At 41.5% G+C, this 14,520-nt stretch overlaps 2 protein-coding genes across 2 annotated transcripts in view; one reads left to right on the top strand and one right to left on the bottom strand.

Annotated features, from left to right (window-relative positions):
* Nucleotides 1-14,220, top strand: part of LOC145448050 (protein unc-93 homolog A-like) — a 245,794-nt gene extending 231,574 nt beyond the window's left edge. The window contains exon 9 of the mRNA XM_080326375.1: nt 14,206-14,220. The gene's annotated coding sequence lies outside the window, so the exon portion shown is untranslated. The remainder of the gene's footprint in view (nt 1-14,205) is intronic.
* On the bottom strand, nt 5,138-6,674 carry LOC145448819 (uncharacterized). The gene has a single exon (XM_080327268.1). The coding sequence runs from the start codon at nt 6,653-6,655 to the stop codon at nt 5,138-5,140; it is 1,518 nt and encodes a 505-aa protein (XP_080183394.1). The 5' UTR covers nt 6,656-6,674.
* Nucleotides 14,221-14,520: the final 300 nt, after the last annotated feature.

Below are 14,520 nucleotides of genomic sequence, written 5' to 3'. Positions count from 1 at the left end.
CCCCTTATACATTAAATATGCTTTAAAGCTTTCTGGACAAATTGATTAGCTAAATATGCTTGTATTTGAGAGCTACAAAATTAAATCGTCAAAATATTTCTTCATCGTATTATGAACGATGCGTTATATAATAGGAGTTGCTGTGTTTGAAATACATTAATAACTGTGTGATGTGTGAGCAGATATCTCAATCACATTCTGAGTTGGTTTAATAGTCACACAACGCACTAAAACAAAACCCAATACAATTAATTTCTCCATATTACCAATCACAGATGTTAATTCGGGATGTGTACATCTGGTTCGAACAACATGGTATGAGCCCGTACCCGATGGTTGTTATAACCTTGATTTGACCCCAAATATACCACATGCAATTATTATATCGTTTATTAGTCGAGTGTCCTCGGGCGCGAACGCGGGTCTGACCTCTTACCAGGACCGTAAGTGCCGCACCCCAAACCCCCGAATCGGGAGGGGGGGAGATCGAACTATTTCGGTGAATGAACATTAATTATATGCATCACATTTATATAATTAATGTTCATTCACCGAAATAGTTCGATCACATTTTACAATTTATGCAACTTTTTTTCGATTGTCGTTCACGTTGCTGAGTTACTGATTCCCCGAAAAAAATTAATCATGATTTATAGCAAATAGAAATAGGAATTTTGGCGTCGGCCATTACCACGCCACGATGTACGAACACATACGAAGCTTTGACCAATTTGGGACTTCGAGAAGTGTGTCAAAAAGATCATCAGCGAGAAAACTTTAGGATTGCTCTTATGTTGACCGTGAAGACCGTGAAATTTCCAATTCCTCCCATCTTTTGCTAAATTTCAAGTGAGATTCGGATTCGGATTTGACGTGGATTTGAATATACAAAAGTTTTGGATTAGGATTTGGATTTGGATATGGATTTGAAGATTCAGATTTGGATTGGATTAGGACATAGAAATTTTGTATCCGCTCTTCTCTGCCTCTTACCTATGGTCTTTATTACAGTACTTAAAATATGGGGTACGGAGAGGAAGCCTTAAAGCACGGAAATTTTTGAATAGGGGCGTTAGAGGTAAGAAGGCTTTAGAACCACTGGCCTATATGAACCTCCAGCGCAAATCGAGCCAAGGCCGCTCGATTGATAGGCGCTTATCGTCACCATTACGCTATCTGCGTGACAACACAGTCGACCTTCAAAGTCATATCGATTGTGGTTCAGGAGATGGAAAACTGAACGCACCTTGTGGAGTGGCAACGGACCACAAGGGAAAGATTTACGTTTGTGACGGAAGGAATCACCAAGTTCAAGTTTTCTCGGAGGGTGGACAGTTCGAGCGGAAGTTTGGTTCCGATCATTTGGAAAACCCCGCATATCTTTCTGTGACTTCAAACGGCAGAGTATGCGAAGACTTGTAAGCTCTATATGAACTCTCGTAACTTTAGATCTTTTTCCAGGTCGTCGTCAGTGATTACGACAACAACAACATTCACGTTTTCGACACGGACGGCGGCCATCTTTTCCAGTTTGGAACAGAAGGAACGAAGGAGTCTCAGTTCAAGTATCCGCAAGGTATCGCCACAGATGATCACGGCAACATTGTAGTCGCCGACAGCGGCAACAACCGGGTTCAGGTGTTCACGAGTGATGGAGAGTTCGTGACTTGCTTCGGGACCGAGTGTTCTGGTCCGGTACAGAAGATTGAGCCCTTTGGTGGCAATGCTGCTGAACCAATCCCGGTAGGAGTTTGCCTTCTGTCAGACGGAAGAATCGTGGTCACTGACTTCGGCTGCAACATAGTCCTAATCTTTTAAGCAACGCGAATAGAATGGGGTGGGTGGTGTGGGTGTTCCTTTTTTTATTCTCGTTAATACCTTTCATTTGCATTCCATCGCTATGGATGATAACATTACCATGTATGTATGAATAATACGTAATGTGCATGAATAAGTTTATAATTTTTCGATTCCCCACCCAATTTCCCTTCCAAACTCGATTTCAATTCCCCGCTCAATATCGCTTCAAAACAATCATAATAAAGGTTTGATTAACAAGGTTGTGAATAGAGTTTGATTTTCGTTTCTACGGATAGAAAGAGAAAACACCTGACATATTGTCCGGTGAAAGTTAGTGTACCGTCAACGGACGTGATGAATTGATGGTTCAGTTCAGTGTCTCCCAAATCTTTTTCAGCTACCGCCCCCCTGGACAACGAATGAAGTGCCACCGCCCCCCGACACCCCCCATCACCACGCCTGATCATATAACGAAAGTTGTTCTGCATTTAATACAACTAATAATGAGACGAATGAAGCTGGTGTATCATTATCATCATTCTCGTCATATTGATTGGGTTTGAGTTTTGATAGAAACAATATTACTCTAAAATCTCCCGTGTTCACTTCATGGAGGCCTACTGGCAGTTGGTTTCTGCTGTAAGTCAGGAACGTGGTCACGGCGCTGAGAAAATGCTCAATCAAATATGAGCGGGGAAGGGCAATGACGAAAAAGCCAACCTGACTTCAGATTGATTGGAGATATTGAACTTTTGGTTGAACTCAAAATTGTTCTACACTACAACTAGGGTTACCATATTTTAGGAATCTGAAAAGAGGGCGCTATTTCAAAACTTTCAGACTTACAATACTGATTTAAAATTCGGAAAAATGGTAAATATTTCCGAGTTAGCGGCTGGTTGACTAAAAAAATGATTTTTTCTGACTCACGTCGTAAATAATCTGCCAGGCCGTGCGTTGATTTCCTTTATATGAGTCCAATTACCACGTACATTTAACCAACATTTGTAAAAAATATGACACATTCTCAACAAAGAGCACATTTAGACGTCCTCCGAGGACACAGAAAAGAGGACAAATCCTCTTAAAAAGAACGTATGGTGACCCTATTACTACAATGTAAACAGCTGCTCAAACATTTCATGCCTGGTTCGCGTTGCAGCAGCGCGTGGGAATTCAAAAATCAAAACATATCATTTAAGTGGTGTATGCCGGTAAACCTAGTTTCAGCTTCAAGTTTAAATCTGTCCAAAGCTTGAAACATGCATCGTCTAACACTGAGGCCAGTATCTTCTGATTGTTCACCAGGCATTCTCCTTTTTCTGCGAGCTCTCCGAACAATCGACCTTGACTGCTATGTCGGAGTGGTTCCATCGCCATGTTAACATATCAATTCACGTTTTCGGAATCAGCGCGGTCGTGGGTTCGATCCCCGGCCGGGTCAGACCGAATACTCGAAAACTGGTATCCGCGCGTTATCCCGCTATAGACGCTCAGCAATCACGGAGGAGAAAAAAACGGGTGTGCAGACTAGATGACCTTACTATAAAGTCCGTATCGCATCTCCGTCGTCAAAGCATCTCGACGGTGCGGGCGAAAAAGAATACCATCTCTCTCTCTCTCTCTCTCTCACCGTGCAGCCTCATTTTGCCGCCCCCTTGGAGCCTGCCGCCCCTGGCGCAGAGCCAGAACCGCCAAGTGGCTGCTACGCCACTGATCATAATCAAGCAGCGCGTTGCGTGTACTAATGAGTAAAACGATGAACTCGAACTTGTTTTGATATTGCATATGCATTCTCTTTATACATGGTATACATTACTTTTATCGGCATGTGCGCGAATGACCTAATGTAGACGAGACGAGACTCCATTTGAAACTCCATTTAAAATGTCACTTCGTCGGGTAGTCAAGCTTCTCCCTTTTAAAAACTGTGTGCGACAGGGGGGATCCTGGACACCTATGCATGTGGCATCCAGGTAAGACACTACTCGGACATTACATGAAATATTCTTCGGTGACTAGGAGTGGAATCTACCTAGAATGCCTTCCCATCGAAGTGACCTGGAGTTTCCTAATTGGACGTCTCATTTTCGTCATTCTGAGCAAATCCGAAGTAACCGACAGTGGGAGGTGGATTTCACGTAAAAACAATTGTGAACGTAATAGGATTGCCACGGGACGTAAAGTGTTTGCTTGGACATTGTGCGCTGCTTAACACAATTTCGAGTTCGAACTATTTTGTTGAAGATGTCCTTCGCAAGCGTGACGGGAGTTTAGTAACGGTAAATTGTTGATTCAGCGCATTTCTCATGAAATATGATAAACCCTTGCATTTATGAAAACATGTTTCCAGACACCGTCGGTATACATTCCGCGCAGAGGAGAATTTCGCGATTTTACATATTTGCAATGAAAACTGGTTTATCACATGTCTCTACTACGCGATCTAATGCGACGCCATTTTCTCCATCGCTCCCTATAGCGCCTCTAGCCAAGCTCTTCCTATATCGCTTCCTGCGCGTTAACTCCTCCTTAAAAATCCAAATCGCCCATTGGGAGCACTGTTTAGCCAAGGTCATGAACCACTGCTTTAATATATGTGGATGTAACGTGTATTATAATGTATTCTATCGTTTACGTATAATTTCATAGGCTACCCGGTAACACGTCTCCACATTAGTCGTTGTCGTAACTACGGACCTTGTAATACGGAGGGTGCCGTACGATGAATTTTGGGAAAGGAGGGCATTAGAGCGCAAAATTCTAGAATCACTGCTCACAGCTATCATTTGAATCATATGATTCGCTTGAATTCTTATGGTACTAGAACGGATTTCTCAAACTCAAATGTGCTCGCATTCCCAATTTCCTAGTCTTTGGTGACGCCGCGGGCCGCAGCATAAATAACACAATGTAACAAAAAACTGTTTGTTCCCAGGTTCTAATCAATTTTTCCCTATTGATTAGGACCAGTAAGTGTCAAAAATCAACTTTATTCCATATAAACTTTGCTTTTGTGGTTTAGAGAATAAAATTCTTAAACAAATGCTTTCAATTTATTCACGCTGCCATCTGTGAATCTGAAATATGCTCGTGCTCAAATACTGAACGATCACAAGTATACCATATGGCAAGGAGCTATACAGTTCAATATATTATTATTGAAGAATGCGCTGGTGAATATATAAGATGTTACAGAAGGAAATATAGTGATAACGAGCAATATATTATCAATCTTCTTTATGTAGTTTTATACGGCTTGCAGCGCTATAATATGGTTATGCTGGTAAGGCTTCGTTTGATAAAGGGCCGACATAAATCATTATGTCGATATTATTCATGCACATCTTTTTGCATCGTATTGATCTATTCCTTCCGTCAGCTTCAGGAGTTTGGTCGCCCCCTCAAACGACTTGAAAATTTCCAGCTCCACGAATGAGTCATCGGAAACCATAACAGATACGTAATAGTTTACGCCAGGAGCTGACTTGGATTGGTAAAAGGTACGATAAGATATCGCCCTAAATATTTCGAATGTCATTCCCGCCCTTTTTTCCGCTTCTTTCTTGTGAACATTGATCATTTTTTGCGAGCTTCCAGTTGCAGGTTCGCACATGGATTGTGGAATTGGGTAGAATATGTCGTTCGGGGAATCTGCAAGTGTGCGCATCGACTTCATTATTCCAGTCAGGAATATTTTTCCATCCAAGGACTCGTAAATTCCCAATCCCGCGCAGGAGGATTCTTTCTCCTTGTTTGTCACTTCAACTTGGATAAAGAAATTTATTCCTTCCGAAGCGCAAGAGGTAAACGCTACAGCTTTTAGCGTTTCGAATTCCAATCCAGCCTCTCGGATCTCTTCATTCAATTGATCTACCATATCCTGAATTCTTTTTGTTGCGTCATAACCAAATAACCCCGACATTCCGTATGGCCGATTGATATTAGCTAACATGGACTCGTCTTGAACTGGAGAAACTGATGTGAGATGAACCTGCCCCCCTAGAGATTCGAATAACTGGATAGTGGTGTAAGATCGAGGATTCGACTGATCGACCAATACACCGATATGATAAGTGATCCCTTCATGTATGTCTGAGTCGAAAAATATCGCAGTGAAGGTACTGAAATTCTTTCCCAGCTGTTTCTCAACCTCAGCTTTAAACCTATTCGCCAATTTTTTAATTTTCTTCATGGGTTCTGAATACCAAGAAGGGCATTCAATAGACACGTTAAAGCCAGGAACCGGGTAAAATGGACCTGGAATGCAAGGTGCTACTTCCTTCTCAATTCCATTGAGCTTGACCACTCCATCCAGACCCTCAAGCAATCCCAGTTGAAGCACGGATTTCTCCGACACTTGAACTACTACAAGGTAATTGATTCCTTGCGAACATGCTGCTTTGTAGCTGATTCCGTCCAAACATTGTGCACGGAATGACACCGCGTTGAACAGTTTGAAGGTTTGTCCTGTTTGGAATTCCACTTCTTGCTTTGCTCCATCAACCATGCTTTGTATACGCGGTGTTGCTGAATGTGGTGGAGCGATCGCCTTTGCGATTACTGAAATTTTCTTTTCAGGTAACACTTCCGTTGCTTCTGCGAGCCAAATCCTGTCTTCGGGGGTCTTCAATATTTCCAAGATCACAAAAGATTGGTACGATACCTGGATCGTTACGACATACATCTTTCCAAGAACGTGTTGCGAACGATACGATATTGCTTTAAAAAAGGCAAATGTCTTCCCGAGTACTTTCTCAGCATTCTTCCTCAATCCATCGGCCATTTTTTGAATCTTCTCATCCACAGGTTGCACCAGTGAGAGCCCATTCGCAATAACCTTAGTTTTATCCATTGTAAATAAATTTTAGCTGCTCTAAAATAGGAGGATAATGCAAAAGATAAAATAATATAGATATAGAATGTTAACAGACAGACTGCGCTGCTTACACTTTTGGTTACGCGCGTTTTACTGCTACAGTGCGGCAAGACGTGACGAGAACCCCGAATACGTGTCGATGTCCAGGATAATATCAGCAGAAGACACTCAAAAGCACTTATAGGCATATATCGACGTACAGACCTTATATGAGCGACGTAATCAATCCAGGCAAAGCGGAACCAACAGAGGTCATAATCTACTCGACGAATCATCTTGTAATTGTGATCATACTCTATAATGTAATATTGTCGCAGGCGTAAATGTCTGGAATGCGTCACGTCGTCCTGGGCTACGGGAGAATTTGATAAACAATTTTATATTTCCACAACAGTAGAAGCAGGCTTAGTAATAGTATTCTCGGTAGTAGCACAGAACATTTGTCTATAGACAGAGGTTCAGGTTGAAGGTTCAGGTTGAGGGCGGAGCGGATCGACTAATTCTCTGGTCCGAATTCGACCCTGTTTTTCAATCCTTTGATCCGGCTCCGATCCGGCTCCGGCCGTATCAGGAAAATTTTTATAGGAACACTTAACTTTATCTTCATTTACGAAATAATTGTAAGTCTCTTTGAGCTTGTTGACCCCTAACAGGAGGTTGTGGGTGCGACAGGTATGTTCTGGTCAACAGTTCGAATCGGGCCACATAGTGAGTTTTGCCCCCGAGTGCAGACTACTTTTGTCAAGAGGTCACAGTATTATCACCACAGGGTTCTGATCTGCGGCGCTTAACCTAAATGTTCTATTACAGGGGTGGGGAAACTTTTTGGCTCGCAGGCCGCATTAAACATCTAAATCCATTCGCGGGCCGCACTAGAGTAAATAGAGAATATTAGCCAAAACGCAATATCTTTATTTGACTGAGCAAATGGAGATAACACAATTGTATACTTAAATCAAACTAATATACGCGTCAGAAACATTGACAAGATCCTATAAGATGGTCGTCCTCAATAACCTGGTCGTCCTCAATAACCAATTTGTCAAAATTAGCGATGAAAGTTGCTTGTGCCAATTGTTGCAACAGAATGGAAATTTGAATCTGTGGACAACAATCTGTTTATAGATGTGCTGATTCTACTTTTGCTTTACATCCAGGACACACAATGCCGACAGAATCTTACCTTACTACAATATATTATTATTATAAATTCAAAATACTTCAACACATATCGAGGACGAATCAACCTAACACACGCGCGAATTCTTTTTTTCACGGCAGGGCACCAAAAGTAGTAAACTTGCTGCTGTTTCAAATTCACAATCACGCCTGTGAACCGAATAATGTCACTGTTGTGACTTTCTGTGATGTTTATCATTCGAAATCTTACTAATGCGTGGGGTTATAGGCCGGGCTATTGCGAGAGCAATAAAAATAATCAATAAGCATCATAGTAAGACTATAACTTATCGTTGTCATGGTGAAATATATTTAAAAAACGTTTAGTCAAGTCGCCGCTGTAATTAAATTTTTAGTACGCATTTTATCTATATTTGTTTGGGAATTGCGCGGGCCGCACACAATGGCGGGCCGTTGTTTGCTCACCCCTGTTCTAGTATTTACTTGATCATCTCTGAAAATACCTTCACTATGATACTAAATACAATGGTACATCGAGGTGATATGTGGACGAATATCAAGAAATAACATAATACGACAATCGAGTCCTAATATTTTCTCGGCTCTAAATTACCGGATACATAATCGACAAATATGCGTAGTCATCTGCTGATAGCAATGTCATCCGCTCCTTTTATAATGCCGGAGATCGGAGAGAATTCACGTTGCAAGTAAAAGGATCTGGCAGCCTTTGTCGCATCATCGATAAGGATCATCGCGTTCGCTTGGATGAAGGCATCTCTAATCTTATATATTGCATTGCAGTAGCAGGCACTGTTTCCGACCACTCAATACAGCACATAGCACCCACGACTTCTGTATTGAGTGATCGGAAACAACGCCGGCTACTGAAATTCATTACATAAGACTGACGATGCATTTTTTCAAGTGAACGCATTATAGCGCATAGCACGCACGACTTCCAGTGGAATCTCTACTTTGCACTCTTTGTCGGCATCGGAAACCACTAAATATTTATTGATCCGTTGCCTAAAATATGAGTTCCATTGTAGGTTCCTTGTTGCGATATGTGTGGAATTGAATGTTGATTTCTGCCTTAAAATTCTCCTCACTGAGAACAAAATTATCCTATTCACCATACTCCATAATTTCCTTTCTCTGGCCTTGATATTGTTTCGTGGTGCTGAAATGCTATTTTACAATATTAGGTCTGCTATCCAACACGTACACCATCATTGACTGCTTTTCATTTCTTCTTACGCCATTATTGACCGTGGTGCTAAAGATCAACAGGTAATAAGCGCCAAATGTTTTTTTTTTAATAAACATCAAGAACAAACCACGACTTCACAAGTTGCTTCTATCAAGCTTGTAAAACTAAAAACTGTTCAGCTTTTTTTATCTAGACTCTAATTATATTTATAGTTGAACTAGTTTTCCGAATTTGATTAGAATTAGAATTACCGAAGTCGCAAAATCTAGGATTTTGAATAACGTTCAGTTTATATCAAATCGGAGTTCACTCTCATAAGGGCGGGAGTGGCAAAATGTCTGGAAATCGAGTCAGACCCGTTTCGCACCATTCTGTTCTCCTGTTGCCTCTTCAGGAAACCAGAAATCAGATTATTATTAAAATGAAAGTATAGAAACATATTGAAAGTATATTAGAATTAGAATTAGAGCAAAGAAACATTTGAAAAATTAGTTTAAAATTAGATTAGATGCATTTCGCTCTGATTAGTCTATTTAGACAATTGGATTTATCTAGTTGTCCATGTCTAGCTGATATAGTGTCTTCATGCCGTAAGATGTTTGTATCGAACTTTTTATGCATGTTAATAGCAGTGGCGGCCCATCGTATAGGGCAACTGGGGCATTGCCCCACCTAAAATTCTGTTATATAACAATGATTTACCATTTATACACGCACAGCAATCAATATATACCGAAACACTGCGAGAATCGCATTCTTCTTGGGCTTGGCTGTCTCTTGTAAATGCCTATATGCACCGGAGTATTCGCGAAAATCGAATTATCTTATGTGCTTTTCGCTTTGGAAATGCCTAGCCGGGGCATGCCCCGGCAGCGCTCATAACAAGCTTTCGCTGATTATTCCCTCAAAGTAGCTCACAATAAAGAAACGGTGATTTACTCTCTCTCTATCCATAATTAGGGCGGGTTTTTTTTGTTTACAAAGTCAAAAACAGGCTTTTCGAAGTACAGAACTTCAGTATTGCAGCAAACAATACCTTCATGTTGTTAAATTTATTCCACTGGAAGCTTTTCGACTGGCTCTCTTCAGCAGTGAACGCCAGTAAATGAGGTTAACCAAGTTCGAAATATAGAAAGAATTTTGTCGTTGTGACGTAATAATGACAAGTACACAAGTCGCGAACGGCGGTAAACAGCGTACGGTTACGGTACAGCACACACAAAATCAGCTGTAAAACAGCTGAATGACAAAACAACACTAATGGAAGATTCCCAGCGTGTAGAGATGTTCCTTCTGGCGGCAGAGGATCGGCTTTTGCAGCTTTATAATGGTTGATTCAAGGACCTTTAAATGAAAAAGAGAACGACCACGAGCAACTATGGAAAACTCATTGATATTGTAATGTTTTGCACACTCTGGGTGTTTCAATAGGTGCTGTCCGATGGCAGAATTACATGCTGTTACTTGGTCATAATCATGCATGGTAACTAGGGACTGTGATGATGAAGCAGACATGTCATCACCCTGCGAATTCCTAATTTGACGCGGGACGTGTTGACGAATTCTTTGTTGCAAGCGTTGAGATGTGCGACCCAAAATTGTCGCAATTTTGTCATATTTAACGTTTCAAGCAAGGAATCCCACCAACGACCTATCAGCAGCGCTGGCAACGTCATCGGTGATAATGCAGGCGATTCTTACATTATTGATCGTGAAGGATATAAATTTTGGTCGCTACCGCACCAGACCTAGCGCTTACTGCACGTAATATGTGCAATTGTGCATCGTTTAATTTTATTGCGTATAATGATCGATCTTCTGTGATTGCCGTGGTCGTTTCCAAGTCTATTGTGTTCGTTACCAATGTCAATAAGTACCGGGCCCATCAAAGTTGTTACGATGATATGGCCAGATGAGGAAAAATGTGTCAAAACCTATATTATGCAAGTACGTTTGATGTCACAATTTGGTTACACTTGTCTGCAAAGCTCCGAAGATTGTGGCGTAGCGGTAAAGATTGTCGTAGCTCCAGATATATTGGAATCGCTTACACGTATCAGACGAAACTAAAACAATAGACCTATACTGTTTCGTGAGACGAACACAGTTCCATATTCGCATTTCGACACGGGACTCATTATTTTCCTCTGTGGGTCCAATTTGATACCTGCCGTTCAAGCTGCGGGCGCTGGACTATATATTTGCGCCGGCCATTTCGGCGCCTGGACTGTGGACAATAGACAATATCAATGTCAAACGTTTTGGCCAACATGCGGCGCTTATTACATTCCAATGTTTTATCGCCGCCAATCATTTTGGCAACGCCCACCGCGCAAGGAGTAGCATGTCGACCGAAACGCGTGTCTCCTAGCGAGAAAATGCCCAGCACCAAGATGCTGGTTCATATTAAATAATCGCAGTCCCATAGGCTGCACAGTGCACGCTCCTAGACTAAAGCATCAGAAGGGTTTATACGATTTGAGGTTGCCATATATATATTTTTGTGGGTCCCTCGAAATCAAGAAATTATTACGGTAAATCGCGCGAGGCGCAAATAAATGTTCATTCAATTTCGATTCAAGAGCAGGAATAGTTGTATCAAACTTGTCCCGGAAAGAAGATCTCTTTGTATGTCGACTGAAATAAATGTCGTTTTATGCATTTTATGTGACTGTCTGCCTGTATTTTACCGGTATTTTGTATGACATGTATGATCGGGGTAGATTTTATTATAACTAAAACGATAATGAAAACATATTGTCAAATTGTGATGTCTTACAACAGGGGCGGGCAACATACGTCCCGCGGGCCGGATCCGGCCCGCGGACAGTTTCTCATCTTTGTTGATAATGGGGCCCGCCAGACGGTGCCCCGCCAATACCGAGAAAACCATTACTGAGAAAGCCATTACCGAGAATGGACACCACGAGAATGGATATAACCGAGAATGCAATGTATGCAATGAAGGCATGTTATGTATATAGACAGGTCGTGTGCATGTGCATGACGGCTTTGCCACATTCGGTGTCGAATTTCAGACATAAATTTCTTGACAACGCTTCCTCAGTAAGTTAGATTCTTGGCATTGACCGTTCTCTGTTATGTCCATTCTCGGTATTGGTATAGAACCGTAAATGCCGATACTGTAAGTCTTCCCGCTTCTACTTACTTACGCGTAAGTTCCACTCTCGCACGCTGCGCACACATGCAAATAGTAACATACAGTCACAAAAATTTGACGTAGTAAGAAAGTAGTGGGGAATCTCGACAGACTAGGGTCGCGAGGGTTCTATACCAATACAGAGAAAACCACATCCGAGATGAGCGCGAGAGTGGAGCTTACGCGTAAGTTCGTAGAACCGAGAAGACAATCATTATCGGCATTTACGATGTACTCAACCCTAATGAATTCATATTTTGGTAAATTTGGAGTATCGGACTTATCGAACGCCTTTGAAATCTAAATTAAGGATAGCACCATGTGTTGATAGATCAGAGAGAAGCAAACATGGCGAAGCCAGTATGACAATGGTGTTCTCAAATCCACATTGTCTTCGTCATTATCGGCGGGAAATGGCTTGGAAATGACATTGCTGTCATTACATGCGATTTATACCTTGTATATGAGGACAAATCGGCGAATAATGTATCGATTCAGCTATCCGGCCCGCCAAGTAGGTTACGTAATTTTCCTACATCCGGCCCGCCGACTGGAGAAGTTGCCCGCCCCTGTCTTATAACATAAGGGTCAGTATGTCTGCCAGAAAGCAATATTGAAGCATCATTTTGACATCGAATGCGCATGATACGCCCGGCGATCGCTTCCCACTTTGTTGACTGGGTAAAGAAATAGGTTCAAATGGTGTTATGCTCAACCTACCGCAATATCCTAACTGAAGCAAGACTGCTAGGGCATTGGTTCTCATATCAAGAAGCGCATGATGAAAAATTGGGATATAGAAAACATTGTCAGAAAATGAAGAAACACGGTGTGCCACCACCAGTGTACGCACAACTTCAGTGTTGCTATCGAACAACTGCTGCAGTTAAACGTTCTTTCTCCATTCTTTGCAAGTTATAATGGCACACACTTTCTACCAGAGAATGAATGATCATATATCTTTCGTTGTACTACAATTTTTTTTTATCATTACTACCATAATACTTGATGTAATTAATGGAATTCTTCATAGGTCCAGATTTCGTGGAAATAAATTTTTTCAGGCCAAACTGCTTCGTAAGGACAGACAGCTCCAACCAGAAATGAAGATAGGTAGAAGTCTACAACTCTAACATTATATGGTAAACACCTAATTTATAAACATGAGGTCAGAATTTGGTCAAAATTAGGCGTTTTAAGATTTAAAAAATGTCAAAATTCTCCGTTTTAAGGTAGAAAAATAGCTCTATTCATAATATTACCGAGCAATCGGGGCAACTCTGTAATTTACCCCGCCACTGTGATGTAACAATGTTATCTGTACCTCAACTTAGTTACCGTTCTATGCGTTGAGTCGACCTTTTCTGGTATTAGTCGATTTCGACGGTGTTTCGCACCATGATAATTCTTGACACTTGGTATGTTATGTCGTGCTCCAAGTTTCAGGGTTACTACTCAAGGATTGGGGTCGGAATTTTGTTTCCGAAGTTAAGTGCGTGCTGATCCGTCATGTATCGCAAACAGATTTTACTAGAAAGCTGTTATTGGTCTCCCTTGAATGTGACGATGTTCCATACCGAGATCGTTGATGAGATTTGGCAAGGTATGCCTTAATTGTAGTATAGAACGCTGTGTCAAGTTTTAGGTTTGTCACTGGTGGTGATTTCGTTTCCGAAGTCGAGAGAGAGCTGACTCGTCATTTATCGCTAACAGATATGACGCAAAGCCCGTATTGGTCTCTTTTGATATTAACGATGCTCCATGCCCAGTTCAGTCATGAACTTTTGCACGGTATATCTTGATTTTTGTATCGAAGTCTCAACGTCTACACTCAATGATCAGGCCAGTTATTTGGTTATCGAGGTCGAGTACGGTATAGACATACGAGCTGATCTGACACTTATCTACCGCATTGCGGATTTCACGCGATCCGCCGCGATCTGAAGCATCTGGTCTGTGACTACTGCGATGTCACATATTCACGTCGGAACACACCATCGCGACGTCATTTAGACCAGTGGTTCTCAACCTTTTTCGCCTCGCGGACCGGTAAAATTTCGAAAGATGTCTGGCGGACCGGTGAACTGTCAAAATTGAAATGAAGCCAAAATGTAGTAAAGTATGCAACCGTGTTTTGCAATTATATGATGCTAGAGAGTGACATTTGGAGGGTTTTGATCGTATTTTATTATATTCATGATGGCATTACACTCCGATAATTTGTCTACAATTGCATGGTCGCAGAATTTTCCCTCTCGTTAATAAAGCTTCGCCCTGCATGAGTTATGGTGTCCCTGACAGATGTTTCCTCTTTTGGGGGTGTGAAAT

This window comes from Botryllus schlosseri, chromosome 10, assembly GCF_051294905.1.
Source record: "Botryllus schlosseri isolate E-star chromosome 10, Bs_hap1, whole genome shotgun sequence".
Taxonomy (NCBI): Eukaryota; Metazoa; Chordata; class Ascidiacea; order Stolidobranchia; family Styelidae; genus Botryllus; species Botryllus schlosseri.
The sequence above is the reverse complement of the archived record's forward strand: the minus strand, read 5'-3'. Positions and strand labels throughout refer to the sequence as shown.